Source organism: Lineus longissimus, chromosome 6, assembly GCF_910592395.1.
Source record: "Lineus longissimus chromosome 6, tnLinLong1.2, whole genome shotgun sequence".
In the NCBI taxonomy this organism is placed as follows: Eukaryota; Metazoa; Nemertea; class Pilidiophora; order Heteronemertea; family Lineidae; genus Lineus; species Lineus longissimus.
In genome coordinates this window covers 147,589-168,904 of record NC_088313.1, presented here as the reverse complement: position 1 = coordinate 168,904, position 21,316 = coordinate 147,589, and the positions used below count along the sequence as shown (strand labels likewise).

The following is a 21,316-nucleotide window of genomic DNA, read 5'->3' as shown; positions in this document are numbered from 1 at the left end:
GGCCTTCAGTACCTCATCCTGAAGCTAAGGTCAGCACTCGGCACAGCTTATCAGTAACATGTGCGAGGGGAGGAGGATACGACTGACTCTGGATTATCGAGGATGTGAGTACCTCTGGTGCAGCGATCTTCATACAAGGCCTTTACTGTAAATCGCCAACATTTTGCGTGCATTTGATGTTCTTGTTGGTCATTCTCGTTCTACTTACTATCTGCCTCTAGGACCCGCCCTCAACATCTACACAACTAAAAGTAACTAGAAACCCACCATGTTGGCTGCTATGCACATCACAGTGCTCCCTCGGCATGTCTGTACGGGTCACAAACGTCAAATAAAAGGCCACACCATCGATAGAACTCTGGCAAACAAACAAGATTCTACGCCATCAAACATGCATCTCGTTGATTGTTTACACTCTGCTCAATCTGATTGGAACGATCCATGCGATATAAACCAGCCCCCTGAGCTCTCTGGAAATCGTCTTCACAGCAATGTCAATATGGCCGCCTGCAACACTTGATCCTTGCAGGGCGCCCACTTACTGTTCATTCATAAGTGGACCACCATTTCGAGTTATGGGACGGAGTGTGAAAAACAAAGATGGCGGCCTGGTGGCCATCTTGGATTCCATATCATAGCGCTGTATGAAAACACCTCAAGCTTCTGGGATGGCCAGTTCGATTGTGCTGTTGGTTCGATTCTCCATTAAGTTCCTTCGTCAGTGCAGATGGTTCCTTTACAACTCATCCCATATGATACCAGTTTACTGTAGCGACTTTGCTTGCACTTTTGACAGATTCGAAGAAAGAAAGCATCCTCAAAGGATTGTTACTCTGACATGTTCGCCTTGTTTTTCGAGGTGTCATCAGCAACGAACTGACTGAGTTCACGTAAGTCTTATCCTTTGATGTGGACAGCTTCGAAAGAACAGGTCAGATTTTGCGGGCATCCTGGAATGAGTTTTCTGCGTCACTCGGTTTTTGGCCTGGAATTGCATTATCAATTTGACAATGAGGTGTGATATGAACTAATTACTAGTTGAGAGGAGATATCTCCCAGAAATAAAATTCGTCATTGTACTAGAAGTGCATTAGATGGCCGGTTGGTTTATTTCTTTATGGTTTACCGTTAGAATGGATTGGCCGGTGGATCTTTAACTGTTTCGTCACTGCAAATCGTATTTCTGAAAACATACCGAAAATTTATTCGTTTTTCTCTGAAGACTTCTTGGTCAGTCTGATGATTGTGTTGTGCGATCACGTGCTTTTGTAACGCGTGGCGGTAAACGTTGCCCCAAAACGTATTTTGTCTCGATGAAAAATTATCCTTATGGACTGCTGAAGATAAAACCTTGAATGGTTGAAACCGAGATGCCATGTGTAGGTGAATAAATGGCCCTCCTCCACAACAAAAGAATTTCAATAATATCACCTTAGCGAATTGGTGATTCCTTCCTCTTGTGCCATTTTTATGTCGAATGGACGGGGTATACGCTTTCAGGAAGCATTTTGCACATCTTCAACGTATAGGGAGCACTTGAAATGATTGGTAACTGCCTGTGGGAATAGTGTGATGTGTTTGAATGTACAAGGTAGATCTTTCAGTGAAAAGTGCTCTCCGCGTCAAAAAATACATCAACAACTCTTTCAAGAATTCCATTTCTCAATTCCACAAATTCTGAAGTAATATACGTCGTAGACGCCTATTGAATGCTTTACTGCAGTTTTGTGAAATCCATCAAATATCGCAGCACGTCATTCAATCGTTCGCCGAAGCACTGTCATCGCAAGCTATAAACTAACAGCACCATCTGAGAATATGAAATTAATTCGGCTATATGATAGATTATTATCTATATCAATGTGAGGGCCCTCCGGCAGCTGGGCACTTTTTCTCGCCCTGTATACCTTCATATTGGCTGCTGTCGAGTCATCAGAAGGTTTCTACTTGGAGGTCGCGGACCCGCGGGGAACGTGAACAAAATGACTTCTCGAATTCCTCTGCTATTACACTTTGATGTCCGTGTTTGAAGGGAAGAACTGACTTCGCAGATCAATAAACATGAACTACCGTGTCAGGGAAGGAAGATTTGGTTCAAGGAATTGATACCAAAATGGGGGTATTTGCTGTCTCGTCAATATCGCGATGGTGGAACTAAACTGTATATATTTGGGATATTTCTGAAACGAAACACCTGCTCCTCCCAAATGAGGTACCGAACGAGCTCAGATAAAAAACTCAAATGTTCTATCATTTGTCTATTCTGTGTGTTTACGATTTATCCGGACTCTCATTATCTTCATTATACCATATACCGAGTACATTTGTTTTTCTCGCGGCAGCTGGTGAACAGAAAGATAAATGCGGGCATTGCACAACGCTGCCGCTTTGATAAAAAGGAATACAAAGTCTTGCCTTCAGCTAGCCAAATTAGGCAATGAGATGCACAGAATGTCTTCGTTCATGTGAGCAAAAATATATAAGGTTCGCTTATATATGTTTCATGTGAGTTGCTATCGAGTGATACTCTATATTTGAACTCAGTGTACGTTTAATGGTTGAAAATGTGTTACCATAAGCTTCGAGAAAGCAACCTGAAAGGGAGAGATGCAAAGGTATCTTGCTGATGAAATGTTGGGATTTCTTCCGCCAGTCTGTTACAGAGTGATCACTGCGGGAAAATTCAACATCAAATAGATACTTGAAAATAGTATAAATACGTATAGCGTCAGAATGAAGCAGAGTCTTCAAACACCAACTCTATGGAACCATTCAAGGGACGTATCTTTCACTCGCTTTTAATACCATACCATGTAGCTTAACGTACCATACGCTTACCCTTTACTTTGCCTTAGACCAAGCTCTTGATATGTGTATATTTGACGGTTCTATAGTCACTCTCTCTCTCACCGTCTTTTAATGACGCCTCGCGGCAGGTGACCGTCCTGGCAGTTGAATTTCAATATTGACTTCTCATTTACATACTTGTGGTTGGAAAGTCGCTCAAAGATGCAGATGGTGCACCCAACCACTACATGGAGATATTTCGAAGATGTTATGACCTTCAAGTCGAGGAAACGCGTTTTGGTTTAGCGGTACTCTTACCATAAAGGAGATGCAGACTGGTAGTTGTCTTTCCGATCCGGCGCTTCCCCCCACACATGGGAACTCTCCAACCATATTTCATACGTCCGGTTTTAACCTCTCTTCATTTCTCTCCCCCTCTTCTTTACTTCTTCTTCTTCTCCCCCATCTTCTTCTATGTCCTCAAAATACAACTGCATTTGCCTTTGTGAGCATCTGTCTTGAGCCTTCGCTTGAAGTGCTGCCATTATGTCATCATAGGCTAAGTATAATACGACTATAATGCCAGTCATAATGCTTGCTACTTCCGTGGGAACGAGAAAAGGCTTTCCCCAAAATGTCAACTGAAATACTCCTTTTGAGACCTGATCGCGTAATTGTAAACTTTTTTGTTTTTCTCGTTTCAGAGGTGGTGCAATGTGGAAAATAATATCTCGTTTCCATAACAACCCATAGAAGCGCTGACAAGAGCCTTGTGAGAGTTTCAAGGGATCAATTGGGTGAGTGGCAGACGCTTGCAAAGATTCAATTACAGGGTAGCTAGCGATCTATTTGCCGTAAGGTGCAGACTTAATGATTCGATCGGCAGACCTTTCGCAAACAGATAGACTTGCATGATCTGTTGTAATTTTGTGTGAAGTTGTCCTTTTTTATCCGAAGCGGCCAAATCTGATATACATGTATCTTGTAAGAAGTATATCTAAACATCGCGTTTCCATGTGGTGATTTTTCTTTCTTTCAGGAAGTAATACTGTTGCATCAAAACCAGTAATGTGGCAAGAAAGTCACACCAGTAGGTACAGAACGAAAAAATGTTCTTCCACATTTGGTGGGATATCTGATCGTACTGTCTAATGAGACGAGTTAAATCCTGCATCACTGACGCAGGCATTAAGAAAAGACCAATCGCAAGGAGTTATGGGGAGGCTTGTCTCTGCTTTCGGGAGGAGGTAATTCGTGACCGTCATAGGTTCCTGTGCAGCAAACAAAAAGCCATAGATCATGGAGATAGTTTACATGAGTTGAACGGCAGCAGCCCGTCTTCCTCTTTCCCACGAACCAGTGCGCTAACATCCGCTATAAATTTCGCAAAGGCCTCAGCATCACGTCTTCCTACGCGAGGTGGATGTGTGATTATTTTGCTTGACGCTGCGTAGCTCATGTTACCCACGCATGCACACCAGGTTACAAACATCACGGTACACAACAAACGATTTAAACATGCAGTAAAAAAGCATCTTGAAAATGCCGTAGTTCTGATATGATATCGAAGTCTTCACTACTAGTAGTCACAAGAGGCTGCTACAACTCTCGCTCTGTGTTCTATCTCAGAAAGTCTAGTTTCATTTTCTAATGTTCGATGCCCTGGGCGACACTTTACTTGTAAAGCGCATGTCAGTCGTTATCTTTTACTCTCATGTTCTTCCCAGTACATGTATCATGGATCATTCTTTAGACTCTTTCACCAGTCTCCTCCATTCACTCATCACAGTAGACAATCGGGTATATCTGTCGCGGTTCCACTGTACCCCAAATACATTGCTGGTATCGAGCGCAGTATTGAACACCGCAGGCTTGCATTAGCTTTTTTCGAAACCTTGCAGAACGAGAATACTTGGAAGAAGTTCTTACTGTTTGAGCCCCTGTATAGATACCATGTATTTATTGCACACTCAGGAACCATAAATGTCGGTGTTACTAGTAATAAAGTGCGCGTCTAAATCACGAAATATCGCCTGTGAGACATACATTTGTATATTAACCCAATAAAAAGGACTCGACGTGTCTTGAGAGGACATAACTTCTGCCGTCGTTGGTGCCGTGGTCGGGTGATCTTCAGTCCAACCATTTTAAAGGGATCCTAATGGCCGGAGTCGGGTATGTCAGATTACGTTACACGAAGTCGCCGATAGGGTGGCTCCTTTCTCACCGTACACCGGAAGAGGAATAGTTTATTTGAAGTTAACACAACCCAGGCCACTAACTGTGCTAGTCACGGACGTTTTGAAGCGAGATATGCCAGTGAGGGAAGGCCAATCACGCGGCGAGTGCACGCTGTTGTACTCGGCGATTTCTACAACAGAACCCTCTCCACCTCCCAATATCATGATAACTTCATCATTACCTCCTGTTCTATCAAACAAGCTCAAAGTAATCTGTACTACTCAATATGTTATTCACGTTTCTAGCGCCCATCTCCACCCAGAACACGCGTCGGGGTGTATTCAATCATGATTTACTTTCCTGGTGAACCTTCGTTTTGTAATGAAGATGAAAAGGAAGCTGATCTCCATTGCTATCACGGCACTTTCTTCGTCGCAGACAAAGTTGTTCATGAAATGATAGCAGGCTTTCTAACTGAAAGCTGATTTATTTGTTACACCCCGTTAATTACTTGGATTGAAAGTCATGGCGGTGTTAACAATCATGCAGACGGTCTTGTATTTAAGGATGCGAATAAAGACAACATCTCTACGGATTGCATCATTGTGACAAAACATCAAACGCTCAAAAACCTCTTCTATTTTGTGAGAAACTCGGTGTGCTGGCCAATCAGAAGTCATCAATCCTGCTTTACCGGTGCAGGGCTCGGAATTCAACCAATCGCAAGGCAATGCTAACATCTCCCCCTGAGATGTTGCTTTCGAAATTCATAGCGGTTTCTCGCTGTTGATATTGAATGCTGCGCTGCAGCAGGTTAGGCGAATAAAGACATCAGAACGCGTTAATAAATGCATCGAAGTGCCAGGGATATAGTAAGGATTTCGTTCGCGACAAACAATCAATTTCGGCTCAAGTACCAGTGATTTATTACGGGAATATATCGCCATCAGCGGGACTTATTTGTATTCTGTCCCCGGGTGCTGCCAAGTCAGAGTTTATTAGTATGGTCAAAGGACGACCTGTTAGCGTGGCTCAAAGAGTTCATTACTCTCTTGTGACATTCTGTAGCTTGTAAGCAGACTGCATGGGCTTGATATGATAACACATATATGTAGCTGACATATCCGAATCATTATCAAACGATTTCGTTGTTCTGGGTCTTGCGGGCCTCGCGATTGACACTGTCTCTGCCAGTTGTCGTTTTGTAGTGTTACTTTGGGTGGAAACCGATGGTACGTCGAACAAATTATCCCTAACCCTGGTTACATGCGCTCCAGGGCATAGGCCCTACTGAACTTCCAGCGGTTGTGCGATCTTCGAAACTTTTGGGCTCCCCCGAAAATAAAATGGAAATCAAAAGTGCCAAATGTGTGTTCCCGGGCATCATGGGTTAACATTATTTGCTTCTTGTGAACAGGTGTCCTGAAACTCGTTGCTTCCCGTCGATGGCGGGGCGCGCGGGCGGGGGGGGGGGCGCCGTGCCAGAGAAGTGGCTCTGACGTATGTATGTATACTCATGTACTCGAACTGATTGTCAGGAAGTTCGATTTAATTGCTCATGTGCATAGATTGCGTGAATGAGACTAATGTAATTGCTTCCCTATATTGCTTCACCTCATGTAATCAGACCGCGGCAAGCGTGCGGCTTCAGTATTGACAGCTCGTCAATAAACACAAACTCTCGCATTCACTTCACGATGAGCATGATATCAAATGAACCTCACACACAGGCGCTGCAATCACTTTTTGGTGTTGTTGTTGTCATGATTGGTGTTCTATATTGTTTTCCTGGAACGAGGTTTATATAAAAGAGATGTAAGACAGGTATAATGACGCGCAACCTGCCTCGTAAGACACGGTGTGCTAAAACTGATATCCAACACGTCATATTTTTATGTATTCATGTATTATCAAGTATGGATTAGAGAATAACCCAAAATAACCCCATATACATGTACATTTTAAATCGCATAGTGCTCAGTTGCAATGACCCCCATTCTTGATATCGTGCATGTTTTGCATTCAAATTGATCAGACCGATGTTGAACGATGTCAAAAATGATAAAAACCCAAAATGTCAGCTAATATCACTTTAAGCGTGTAACACGAGTCTCATTTGGCCAGAATGATGCCTGCAATAACCGAATGATATGAGTTTCTCTCTTGGTGTTGGAGCTTGATTCTATAGTGGAGGCACTTGCAAGGTTCTTGAGCGTTAATGGCTTAAACACTTGGGTAGCGCATATATTTCATTGCTGACAGGTCCTCCATCAAAGTGGCAACCACACACGAAATTCTCAACGAATTCAACATCATGGCGACCTGAAGCTTGTGCGAAATAAAAATGTCGCTCTATTTCACACAAGGTTCAAATCACCATAGCCTGGCTATAAGACGCGAAGAAAATCTCCTCCCTAACAGAAGAACCTCTGTGGTTCAACGGTTAGAATGCTGGATTTTCGATCTGTTGGTCACGGGTTCGAGTCCGTGTATTCGCAACATTTTTTTCTATTCATTTACTTTTTTTATTCATTCATGTTCATAATGGTATTATTAGTATCCTCATCATCATTACTATCAATATTTTTTTATCTTGAAAACCCCTGAACCCGAACTTTACAAACTCAAGTACACACTGATTTCAGACTGTAACGAAGATCTCACCGAAACTGAATGTAACTGTAGAATTTCCTAGACGTCCAAAACCACCTCACAACACTTGCGGAAATCGTTATTGGTGATCAGCATTTAGTCTGTTGCTACACCAGGAGGCACGTGTCCTAAATGTTGACTCTGATGATGCCGCAAGCACAGATAGGCCGAAACATATTCTAATTAGGAGCGGATCACGGGCATATCGTATTTCGTTTGAAAAGTTACCGTGACCATCGGTGCGGCTATGGTTTTCCTTTCTCAATATTGGACCATTTGAATTTCCCACCCTGTGAACATAGGCCCTTTCCTTGGAAGTTGTAGGCCCTTCACTTCCAGACGTTACGTCAAGAAAACCAACATGGCTCCTGTTTGAGAACACGCCGACTTTGTCGCATCTTTCCTACTCCATGTACCACTGTGAAGACTTACTGAGCCGTCCCCGACAGACCTGGTGAAACTTGGTTCATATCCGATAATGGTAGACTTGTTGTAATTAATGGTGTTTTGATACTATTTCCCCGAAAGAGACTTGAGCCAAGGAAGGGGTCGTAGAATACTATCATGATTCCCTTTCTCAGAAATGGACATTGGGACCGAACCGATGTGAAAGTAAACTTATTCCTCTGCAAATTAGTCATGAGTGACTACGGTATTACATGTGACTTGATAGCATGATATCTGCAGGCGTGGATGATATTTCTTGTGGTTTTCTTTATGCCCCTCTTGGCTATTTTCGGCTAAGGTTTCTTATGTCTTTTCTCCTTTGTTTCCAGGTGACATCTTGGCAGAGCAAGGATGGTTAGCTAGGATGACGTCACTCGTCACGAGACAACATTTAAATTAACCTTTTTTAAATTTAGGCGGCAGAATTCAAATGCTTTACCTTTTGACACGCAGTCCTGGCCGCGACCAAACCACATGTGAGAAAAAACAATCCCAAGAAATGTCAAGGTCGATTACGGCCGTCATTGAATCTCAAATTGCCTGCTAAGTTTTCAAAAGATCGATCTATACCCAATTTCCGCTTCTCGTAATCCAGGAATCCTTGCTCCGATATTGAATTTTCATCCAATCAATGATGCGGTTGTATTCACTGCTGCTCCATCGACCGTCTGCCGCCATTGACGGGTGTCTCGATGGTGATTCCATCAATGTTATCGGGCCATTTGTGATTTAATGCTTCCGTGACACACGCAGCTGAAGATTATTGAATCGAGATTATGCCGTAAACAATCATTTATTGACATGTTAGAAGACGAGCCCATGTCACCATTTTTTTCTTTTTCAAGAAAGGGACTAAACGTATAATGTGTAGAACGGCCGTTGAGACTAAAGCCCCTTTTCCACTACCGAAATTCTGCGGGGCTCGACCCAGATCGAGCACGGCTCGCCTAAAAAACGTGTAATGGGAATGGGTCGAACGGGCTCGGCACGGTGCCATCATGTGGGTCGAGACCCCCCCCCAAGAGGAGGTGAGCAAACCCTAGTTCCAATGTCTTAGCTCAGATGGCAGCACTTGACAGTGACGAACACGTGAAGATGTGACAAATGCACTAACCCCCGGGTCATATTGCTGTACGACGTCCTGTAATTGACTGCTATGTTTCTCTGATATATGAAACCCTCCATGAAAAGACAAAAATACTTTACTTTCCTGGTGGTTTAGTGAGAGTATTACAATTTCGCAGAGGGCCAAACTTACATCATCATAATATCCATTAAGGAATTTTGCCATTATATTGCAACCAGCTTAATGGAAGAACAGGTCCAGAGAACAACTGAACTCGTCAACTGATCGCGGGAGTGACTTTCTAACGAACACTAAGAAGAACAAAATAATCCTCAAGAAAAACAACCACGATATTGACATACCTCTCAGCATATCAGGTTTGTGCGAGTGAACAAAACGCGTCAATTACAACACCGACAACAGAATAATCGAATCACAATGGAATGCGTTGATTTAACTGACAGGAGCCGCTGCTAATAATGATAAAACACCAAATACCACCTGCGAAGTCTCGTATTACAGAACACAAATGCACTTGCGAAAATCGTTATTAGTGATTAGCATTTAGTCTTTTGCTATGAGGAGGTGCATGGAGGCGAAAAGGCACATTAGCTCCTGGTCGCCTAAATCCCGCACCTAAATTGTCCCTTTAGATAACAGTGAGGCCGGCATTAGTTGAAATTGGGCCAAATGTTGCAGAATCGCATTCTAACCTAGTCTGAAGCTGGCACGAAACCTTTTAGCCCCAGTGATACTCATCAGTCGACATCACCTGTAGCGCTCAGCCTCCACCAGACATGTCGATATAGGAACCAGTCGGGGATATGGTTGCCAGGTCAACAAAGCACGCTAAGACTGGTTCCCTAGACACCAGGCTGATCATCAGCTATTTATAGCTACATGTACCTGGCTTACGATAAAGTGCTGTCGTTGCATTTTAACCCTTGGAATTTGCCAAGTCAAAATGGAGAATACGAATATCATCTTCTCAGACTCCAATAATGGACAAATTAGAAACAATGTCGGTAATCTTTTATCCATTTAAAGGGACAACTTGCGCGTGTCATTTCATACTTTGCCGGCCAGGAGGATAATACCCGTGCTTGCCACCATGCGACACCACTGGTAGTGTCACACTATTGCTGATCTGTGATACTGATTTTCGTCAGCGCTGCGAGGCAGTTTTGGGATAGAATTTGAATTTCAGGCGGGCCTTTGGTTGCATCCCGTTCAAGGACACTGCTTATTGCAGATCACTGATTTTTCAGTTATCTTGTTTGGAGAAGCAATTGGTCCTGCTGTAAGCCATTTTTTGTATGAAAACCAACATATCTCACGCTCAAGTTGTCCCTTTAAGGAGAACATGGGTGACAATTTAACGCGATTTCTCTTCTTATGATTGAAATTCACAATCTTATTTAAATCTCAGTGCCGTCGCTCGAGTTTATCCGATATCCCATTAAACAGGCAGAATCTTTCATCATGGCGCTGTCATCCGAACGGCCCTCTGATAAGATGAGATGATATAGTTTCATCATTGGAAAATTACCCTAAGAGACGACGGAATGGCTCAAATAGCGCGTTCTCCCGAGGCTACTGAGTAGTAAGGTGGTATGCTGGAGGCAAGGGGGAATTGAACCCAAGTGGCGCCAGAAACACAATAATATGAGCAACGGTGTCCATCAGCCAGATTCTTACAAAAGAGCAGAAATCACTGCGCGCTCTTTTCTTGCCGTTGAGGCTTAAGCTCCGCCGGCCTTGAAAGAGCAGGATTTATACCTTGGCTCGACCTTCGCACTCTTGAAGTGTCCTCGCCTTTACTCTCCCATGCGCAGTGGTTACCATCATTCGAAAGTCTTTCCACCCATTGAATAATGACGACGAGTGATATGAAGACCACTGCGGAGTGAGTGTTGCCCACATATTATCCGGGTTACTGAGCAGGAACCATTGATCCGCTACATCCCTCATTTGTAGACCTCTCCACAAAATCCATTATCTCGTGTTTGGTCTCTTTGGTTGATGACGACCCTTCTTGTGTAAAGCTGGGAAGCCACAACTCAATGACAGTCAGTGATACTTACAGCCTCAGTCCTAAATGGCGTACGCCCAGCAGGGAGAGTGAAGACCACGTGGCGTTCGTATGACTGACGCTCTCCAATACCATCAGGAAGCGTTGGACGCCGAACACTTAACTGGTTTAATCGTTCCAAAGCTGTGATATCATCACGATTTCCACTATTAAAAATGAATCAAATATCTTTTTTATTAATTGCAGTGTAATTACACGATTGATTAAGTTGAACTGGGTGACTTCGTCTACTGACTGTCAACAAACACGCTTCCGATGGTAACGCATTCCGCATTGACGTACTCATTTCCGATAATCCTCGCCAGATTGTCCCGCTGGTCAGCAATCAGATAATGTTTCTGGTCTATCGCCCTATAGCACTCGCTGTCATGTTTGTACTCGTATAATGTTTCTTCCCTTGCAATCGTGTCAAGATCAGAGTGGGGCGAAAGGGCAATTGCAGCAGACTAATAAGGAAGGCAGATCCACTGAAAGTCGATTCGTGGCGCTATCAAAGAAATAAAGGTTATTTGAGCTTTTGAAAAACCTCAGTTTTCGCCCTATCTAAATCAGTGATGTTTATCGGCATTATGAAAAAAATATCTTAGAAGTTTCTCATAATCTCAAACGGCATTAGAGGATTTCATCAGAAATGGTGCGCATATTTGTGTTGGTGAAAAACTGAGAAAGTTTCCAAAGCTGTTTTTCAAGGAGTGTGGCAAGGTGTTTAGTCGGTGGTCATAGCTAGGTTTTCCTTCTTTCACCCGTCTTGGCATAGTCAGCCTCCCCCGAGACTTGGATTCTTCACGACACACCTGTCGCCGTCTTTTCATAATCTATCACACTATATATACGCTCTCATTCTGATGCTAGTAAAGAGAACCATATTAGACTTTCAAATAACTCCGTGGTGAACGGCGTAAAGAAAAAAACCCACCAACACTGTTCAATACAGTACCGGGTACATGAACACCGAATTTTTTTTTCTTGACATACGGACTTTTCGATCTGGCTGTGCATTAAAAAGATCCTCACTTCAGTGGGTTCCATGGACAAATGCTAGTCGGCGCTATCGGTGGGTGTCGTCTGTCTCTTTCAATGGGATGAAACATTCTCAATACAGCCGGAGCTACAGCGGTCTTTCATCGGGATGTAGGAGAAGATCGTGCGCCGCGCCCGCTATGATTTATGCCAATACGGATGGAAACTCTTCCATGTGGATGGTGCCATACGGATATTTCGCTCCTCTTTGACCAACGTACAGATGTAAACATTTTCGCGACTTGGGACATCAATCTGCCATCCACACGCACAACCATGGATGTTGATACAACCTTCCATCTCATGAACCATAATGACAGTCCCATGACGGAAAATACAACAGCATGACACCTCAAACTATGATACCTATCACAACAGACGTCAATTGTTACCTCGTTATACACCTTGATGTGACAGTGGTGATTTTTGAGACCCACTTATGTCGGACATTAGTGAGTGTCGATAACTAGAGGGCAACTCCCTAATGGTTCATGACATGTTCTCATAATCCATTCTGAACTACGCGTACTCCGTCCGTTACCTCCCCTAACGGAGTCCGGGTCGGCGGAGTGTATCCAATGCTTGAGAATCAGGATGTCATAATCATGACTGATGCCAACGTTTCGCCGGCGAGACAACCGGTTTCTTCCAGACAAAACGTATAACAAACAAGTCTAGAAACATGTTTAGTGGTGCTGTCTTTATCTCCGTTATATCAGGCATTGATTCATATATATTTGATGATATACGTGTAGTGGCAACACCTGTTAAATCCGCTTTGATGTTTATGAAACGAATCCTCATCGGTTGCCAATGGAAGAATGCAACATCCCCTCTGCTCTCAGTATAATTATCACATGGTATAGTTAATAACTACCAGCACGTATCGGGTGAGCTTTTGATGAACTCGTCATTGCAGGATAACGGCCATATCTATCTGTTATTGCTTTGCTCTTTTCAAATACCTTGATTATTGATAATCGAAGACGGAAATCTTACAGGGAAGAACCGCGTGTACGTAATTTTAACGAGTCGCTCATCGTTCGTGATGAAGATTTTTGGCTATATATACAATACATCTTCTTAAAGCCATCATGCCATCTCGAACCCGCTAGCGCCGGGCCATCACATTGTTTGCATCCAGCAGCACCAGCAAAGACCTGGACAGTCGCAAAGGGTCAACTGCGCATGCCCAGCGTGATGTAAATATTGACCCCGCGTCGTCTGTCGTTTGATGAACCGTGAATGCACATCAAAGGGTTTATTGATCTTGGAGGTCCGGAGGAATTGCCAGTAATTCTCACCCCTTTTATGATAACCCAATTGTGCATTTTATGATAACCAGCGTGAAAAGATCAATTCGATGTCCGTCGTCTGTGAGATTATTGTTGGTTAGAAGTAACACTCATAAAGTTCTATATATCAATCGGGCTATTCGAAAAGCTGGATCACTGGACTGCTGGACCGTGACTCATGGATCACCACCGCCTGGATGGACTGTTCAATTCCCAAATCCCTCATGTTTCCCACCATGTGCTTCAAATGCACGTCATTGCCAATATGACGATGTTCCGAGACTGTATTATTTCATTAAATAAAACGAGGGAAATAAACTCCTCTAGGACTCAGATAAAATTATAGCATTGAATTATTCCACTGCTGAAATACCATGGTTGGCATCTGTGATTCAATTTTCTGTAAGACGATGACAGGAGGATTTGCTTCAATCTTGGATTTGTTTTGGTGGAGTTTCAGATAGGAGATGACTGTGTGCGTTCAGAAGGTTGCACTTGTAAAACATCTTTTGATAACTAGATGAACGGGCGAGGTCGTGATCTTATTATCACTAACAGCAGACACATTAGTAACTCCATTAGTACACTGTTACTCATGTACCTTTATAATTTTGGTCAATTATTTTCTTCAAAATGGTGCTCCGAGATTCTTGATTAAAGTACTAGACTCTTCTGATACATCATACTCCAGTGATAGTAAAGCGATGACTATCATGTCTGCTCTGAAGAATGTTGAAGTTGTATCTTCTAATTACCTAGAAACACAACGCCAGTTGCTTGCGGTAGAATTCCAAGAGAGCTTTTGCGCCACGAAAGGGTGAATACTACTGGAATGTAGCAGTTATAGTACCGACTGATGTTTATCAACAACACCGTGAGTACAGCAACCACTGATAGCTTTCATGGTTTGTTCTATTCAGGCGTGTTTTACGTGACCTCCCCTTCGGACCCTCCTTCCCAGGCAATTGAGAGAAAGGCTCCAATCAAAATACCAAGATTTCACTAATAAGCAAAATGATAGTCCAAAGGATAAGACTCTCCATTCGACAAACTACATTGTATTACAGTGAGCATGAATATTTGGAAGAATCGAGGAATCTCACAAAAACTCACTGGTTCTATCAAGAATTCATTATTCTTGGTTCTATGAAGTCCATAAATAGCTGATAACATGTAAGACTCATGTATAAGCATAATGAAGCACGCAGACGGTACGGACGGTTCCTCCTTGGTTGCAATATGGGTATCGACTGATATCTAAAAGCATTATTTTACCTCAGCGAACTTAAACTACATGTAATCCCCACACAAAAAACGAGAAATAGCTGATTATCGATCTGTCGCATCCCCTCAGCCCCCTCCTTCAAAAGCGGCCTTCGCATCGTACTGCTGAAACGTTGGTCGGCTGCTTCCGCGAGAGGATGCGCGGATGTGAAGTAATGTAGATATTTCGTCGGTGATATCGGGACCATTAAGTGAAGGATATCGAAAATACCTGGCATATTTTTTGGATACTTTCTCCCAATATGAAGCGGGTGCATCGGAAGGTAAAGGTAAATGTTGTCACGTGAAGTTGTTTGTGATGTTGTTACATGTACCGTACTGATTTATCCTGTTATGAATATGAAATTACAAGTGTTATTTCATCGACATTAATGACATGATATTTCATTGTAGTTTTTTTATAACAATCATCCCATGTAGACCGATGTACATCACATGTAACAGGCCATATTTTCCCCTCTGAAAGTTAGTCCCATATACCCTAATTGAAAAAGTTTTACTTTGTGATTATGTCAAACAGGTCAAAATGTATCCACTCAGTACGCGTCAGGGTGTTGAGAAGTGTTGCATGCGTAAGCTCAGAAAGGCAAAGCGGTCCCACTCAATCATTTTGAGAAAAAAAGGTACCCATCATATCAAAAAATAAACAATATAGTACATGTACGTGTTAAAACGTAAACGGTCTATGACCATATTGCGTGGCCTCCGTCACGGTAAGGCGCTGTACTGGCAATCGGGTTTATCGGCCTATAGACTAAGTCTCCGTATGGAGCCCATCGCAAGCTACATGTACTCGATATCTCAATCGAAGAACGATACAAGTGTCTTGCTCCAAAACACAATAACAAAACAGTGGCATCGTCCTTTCAAGAGTCAAACCCACGACCTTCTGGCCCCAATACCTTTTCCCAAGAACAGTCAGCGTACTGTCGGACGGGACTACCAGTAGAGTATTCATTAATTGTTCAGTTACAAATGATATATTGCTCATCATTACATGCACTTTTTTTATAAAAGAGAAAATCATTTTTCACCAAACGTACCAATCCTTAGGTGACAAAAAGACAACTCCTAAGCAGTGAAGCCGTATTCTCCTGTTACGGTATCACTAAACCGTAGGGCTGGTGTTTAACACGCCATGCACCCTTCTGGTCCCAAGCAAATAAAACCGAGTATGCTGATATTGGTACGTGACGTGAAGCTCAAAGCAAGTGTTATGAGACGCCTCTTATGTTCGTACTTTAAGAAATGGCTTTCTAAGATTGGTATTTGCGAGTTCTCAGTTTGCAATGCAATTACGTGTTTTTTTACCAAATTTATTGTGATAATTTCTCGGAACTGCATGTTATTGGTAACAAGAGTAATCGCATTATCATTATATTGAAGCTGAACTGATCCCCCTTCGCCCCCCCCCCCCCCCCCCCCCTCCGAATAGACACCACAAGTCTGTTAAAACTTAAATTTAGAGCTGAACTACGGGACTATTAAACCTAGACTTTGTTGTGGTGTCACTCCTCGATTATCCGTCGTTTTCGCATTTTCCGAGTGCGAAAATGTTCGGATAAATTGGTTGCCTGCAACTGACCGTGAACTCGTAACTCAAGGCTGTAACGGCACCCTGCACGAGCATGGCACTCATTGGTTGGAGCTTTCTCACATTTCCAGGGGATCTGATTGATGCTTGGCAGATGTCAGCTTTCCTTGCGATGAGTTTTACCAGTTTCATTACGATAATTGCTTGGCAATGTGTTTGAAACAATGAGAAAGCCTCTGATCATATTATCAAAGCTGAACTGGTTGCTTTACACCACAAGTAAGACTTCGGCTGAAAAATGCCTCCTACGCGCTTTGAAAGCGAAGCAGGGAAATTGCACTGAGATGAGAGTGCAAAGTAGACAAAACCAAAGGTAGGCCTACTTTACGTTAACTGGCCCCTTAGAACCCAATTAGAACATCACAGCAGCTGCCTGTCATTTTACTTGTGCTAAATGGCTCCTCTTAACATCTCTCGGAGATCTTTGTCGTAGAGACCCGACCGATGCTACACATTTTCAGTTCAAAGCCAAACGCCAACGATAGCGCGTTTAAACTGACCGATAAGATGCCTGTCCACCAGAGGCAAGAAAAGCCGTCGCTTAAAGGGTTCTTACCCCGGCCAATTTTCACAGCCCACAAAAATATACTTCAGAGGAGCATTTCATTTCTCAACTAGGCGCTATGCAAAATGCGCATCCGTTTTAGAGCTTCCCGATATCATTCGATAACGAGGACTACAACCACTTTCTACTCTTTTATGAGTATTTAAGTCAGGTTGCCTCGTCAAAAGGCAGTTCCAGCAAGAAATCTCACCAAACAAACTCCCAAATAGGATTCCTCCATGCGTTCGACTCAGTATAAACTGGTAGTTGGATATGCGTCGCGTCTAACCGTTATCTTAGTACACACATCAGATAGCCATTTAATGCTCCTTACCAACGGTCAATACCAATGATAAGGTCCTTGGGGTCCTCGCTTGAATAATGCATCTAGATACAAACTCTTCATTCATATGCGCTCGGCCGGTTATTAAATGCAATGGTGACTTGTGAAATGGCAACCCATTGTTATGAAGAGCTGTGTTGTGCACATACCCAAAGTGTCTCCAGGCTTGTGTATGATCTTCACATTTAAGTGTTGGGGTGTGAAAATGTAATGGCGCGAAGATACATACACGGCTCTAAAGCAATCCGGATACTAGGGCGGGGAGGGAGGGGAAAGCCAATCCACTGCAGTGGCTCCAGAGCCTGCCATCGTACACAGGGTTTACATTAACCTGTACACGCCAAACAGTCTTCCTTCTGGGTGTCCATGCGAGACGAAATACAGTTCGCTCAATCACCGCCAGGATACACTTTGGATCTGCACATACCCAAAGTGTCTCCAGGCTTGTGTATGATCTTCACATTTAAGTGTTGGGGTGTGAAAATGTACAGGCGCGCACGCCCGGGCTCTCAACCATCCCGGAGAAACATGCCCTACTTCATAACTCCTTTCCCAATACTTAAACAAAATTAACTAATTAATCCGCCATAATTAATTATTAATTAGGGACTAATTAGTCCGGAATTCGAAAATAAGGTAACGAGGAATTGTAACTTAAATTCTAACATTGCTTTATTATAAGAACTCAACACTGTATTTTAAATTCCACAGAAGATTACACGGTATGGTTTTAGTATGATGATGCATGTAGCGAAAAGGCGAGGCCACACTCTAACCAACACAATCATGCAATAATTACAATACGAAAATGCATAAAAATGTACATCGAAATCTGCTCAAGGGAACGCTGCTGGGAAATTATCAACATCGCCAAACTTACTGTAAAGTGTTTTAACCGCTTCTGGCCGACGAGAACTGTCAGCCAGGGCTTCGGACACATTAGCCGCTTTTACCAAAATATCTGACCGACTGTAGTACTCTGCTGATGCCTCTGTGAACCAACCAACATGAGACATTACTTCCGCCGGGCTTGAAGCTGCCCCCGACAGAAGCAAAGTAATGGAGCAGCCGGCTCTTAAGCCGTGAGGGGTCTCACCCTGGTTGATCCCCAATGTATTTAGATAAATCTTTAATCTATCGTAAATTGCACTGTACGAAATAGGCGCATCCAACACTACACCGGCTTCTGAGACTGGACGGAATAAATATCCGACCGTAAGATCCACCCCCCAGGTTTGTGCCTTGGAGATATACTGCTGAACTCCCTTTACCGGGCAAATAAGATGATTTGGACATTCTTTAACAATGAAGGTATTCACTTTGTTTACCGAAAACGATTTCCCATGGGAATGAGAGATTACAAGACCTGATCCATCGGGTAAGCGTTTAACTTCCTGTGTTTTTAAAATTCCCAAATCACTCGCCCTATCCCCGGCAAAGAACTGCATCTTGAGAAAAGCTTGGTCTCTGGACAAAACGAATTGCTCCCTAAGGGATAGATCTGGTCTTTTAATCTGGTTATCGATATATTTTGAAATAGCTTGAAGCTTATCCATGAACAAGGGTTTTGCTTGCTTGGCAACTACGTGCGAGAAACCTTGCTCTCGTTTGACACACTTCAAATACGATTTCACAGGAGGTGAATCAGCCGGATTCCCAACCCCGGAGAAAATATCCCACGTGCTGCCCCTGTCGGTTTCTTCAGAAATAATAGATTTCAGGGACCGGACTAATCCTTCTAACGTACCGAAGGCAAGACGGGTAGGACACCCACAGTGGAATTTACCATGATGCCCGAGGAATATACAGGAAGCATTATGGATCTGTGTCCTACCGGCTTTGTCTTTCCATACTAAAAATCGTGTTAGATCATTTGGAGAAACCCGTTCCAGGGTTGGCCTCTTAGGCAGTTGTGCCAAAAATTGCAACAGCTCGTTTTTTAGGGATTGCCTTTTCTTCATAAGGGGGGTTGCGGAAGCCGCCTTATCCAACTCCTGGAGCCGCTTGTCAATTGCCCCCATGTCAACGCTGATTTTCTGAAATAATCAAGATTAAAGCGTCATCCACAGAGTATATTCGAAGGATATCGCACATTATGATGTGCAGCTAATTCGAAAAGCCATTAATGTTCATCTCAAACCGACGTTATCTCTGATGAACCCCTGCTTGGAGGGATAATATACTACGCCCTTTTCTCCTTTAACCCCAAGGCAAACCTGTGAAATTATCCTGGGCTTTAATAGTGGCCACCATATTGGCGCGGGTGACGTCATGGGTAGCACAAGCGTGCAAACTGGGATTTCCTGCTGGATCAAAAACTGAATAAGGGGTAGAATGACAGCGATAGGTGGGAAAACGTAAGGATTTAGCTCCTTAGCTATTTCCTGGGCGAAAACATTTTGACCCGCTGACAGAGGTGAAGGGTGCAGGGTAAAATGTCTCAAAACATCGCCCTGTATTGAACGCATTGCATTTGAGTCACATGCCATGAGGTCTACTCCGTGCGGGCCATAGAGTAACTCCAATTGGAACCATTTTTCACTTGCCAACATAGTGTCCTGAGCTGAAATCGCCCTAGAAGGAGCATCTGCTGGGTTTTCTGCCGAAGAAATGTACTGCAAACGTAAATCAATATTTAATTGCTGAGTAAGATGAAACAATTTTATGAGCATTTCATTTAAGGCGTTGTCCTTGCAACCCTTGTTATTCCACGACGAAACTAGGCTTGTGTTATCGACTTTAACGTCTACCCGGTGGTCTTTTATATTTGTACTCAATGCTAAGAGGGAAGAATAGAGGGCGTCGGCCTCTTTGACATGAATCGGCCTTATATCATCTGCAGCCCAATAATCACCTAAAGTATGACCAACCTGTGGCCCTGATAGAGTGACCGCGCCATAGCGATATCCCGAAGCATCAGTAGCCAGAGCGTAATGTAAATGTTTTTCTGGTCTCCAAGAAAAATGCCCATGCCAATCATCCAAAAATGCCCAGAATTGTATCTCGTCCCGTAGGGGGCCAGAGATTGGGATGGTTTTACTGTTTTTCGAAGCTTTGGCTATTGCGCTAAACAACTCTCTCGTAAATAGTTTTGCGGCCGGAAAAACCAACATCATAGATATGCATTTACCAGCGAATCTTTGTAGCGTTTTAAGGCTGACGAAGGGCTGACGAAGAATTTCCTCGCGCAAAACCTTAAACTTCTGTTTCTTATCAGATGGCAGAAGAAACGCCTGCCTGCTAGAATCTACTAGAAACCCTAAGGACTTGAGCGCCATCATAGGTTGTAAAACACATTTTGGCAAGGAGAACGTGTAACTTAGTTCTGTAAGGATATATAATACCAAAAAGACCCAAAGCAAAGGAATGCTTGACGCGTCAATATTCTTAGGGACCACGTAGAATCTGTCGTCAATATACTGGATGGTTGGGATCCCCAAATGTCTTAAGAAGGTTGTAGCTGCATAGCCTACAGTTTGATAAACATAAGCCGATGATTTCCATCCGAACGGAAGCGTCGTACAAACTAGGTACCAACCTGCCCATTCCATGCCAAAATACGTTTGCGAAGTTAGCGATAATTTAATATGGTCATACCACGATTTCTCATCAGTGGCAAACATGAGAGCATCTTTGTGTACCAATCGCGGTACTTCTTTCAATGTATCTAATGTGAAGGGAGAATCCTTAATCCACAGGTTAAGGAATCTCTGGTCATTGCATAATCTCGGCTTTGAAGGTTCAACTACCAAGGGCATGACTACTTTAGGGGGCGGACACTCCCCAACTTTACCCCAAACTCTGACTGAACCTGCTTTGATTCTATCATTCAAGGTTTCGGAAATAAAAGCAGCTTGTTTCTGACAATGGACAGAGTTAGGAAAAAAAACTAACTGGGGGTTCGTTTAAATTGTATTTCTGACCCTTGAATTCACCCTTAAATGGCCTAAAGAAAGAATGCACATCAACCCCTTTTTCCAACCAAGTGTGAACCATCTCGCTCTCTGGGAA

The 21,316-nt window shown here is 43.2% G+C and overlaps 1 protein-coding gene across 3 annotated transcripts in view; it reads left to right on the top strand.

Annotated features, from left to right (window-relative positions):
• The window catches only part of LOC135488904 (G protein alpha i subunit-like), a 54,782-nt gene that overhangs the window by 14,101 nt on the left and 19,365 nt on the right, over positions 1 to 21,316 (top strand). The window contains exon 2 of one of the 3 annotated variants that reach the window (XM_064773833.1): positions 3,492 to 3,584. Coding sequence is in view for 2 of the 3 variants with exons in the window: in XM_064773831.1 (XP_064629901.1) it covers positions 15,067 to 15,093 (27 nt within the window). In the remaining variant the exon portion in view is untranslated. Of the gene's footprint in view, positions 1 to 3,491; positions 3,585 to 14,949; positions 15,094 to 21,316 lie in introns of those variants that run through there. The other 2 variants (XM_064773832.1, XM_064773831.1) reach the window with 2 other exon arrangements.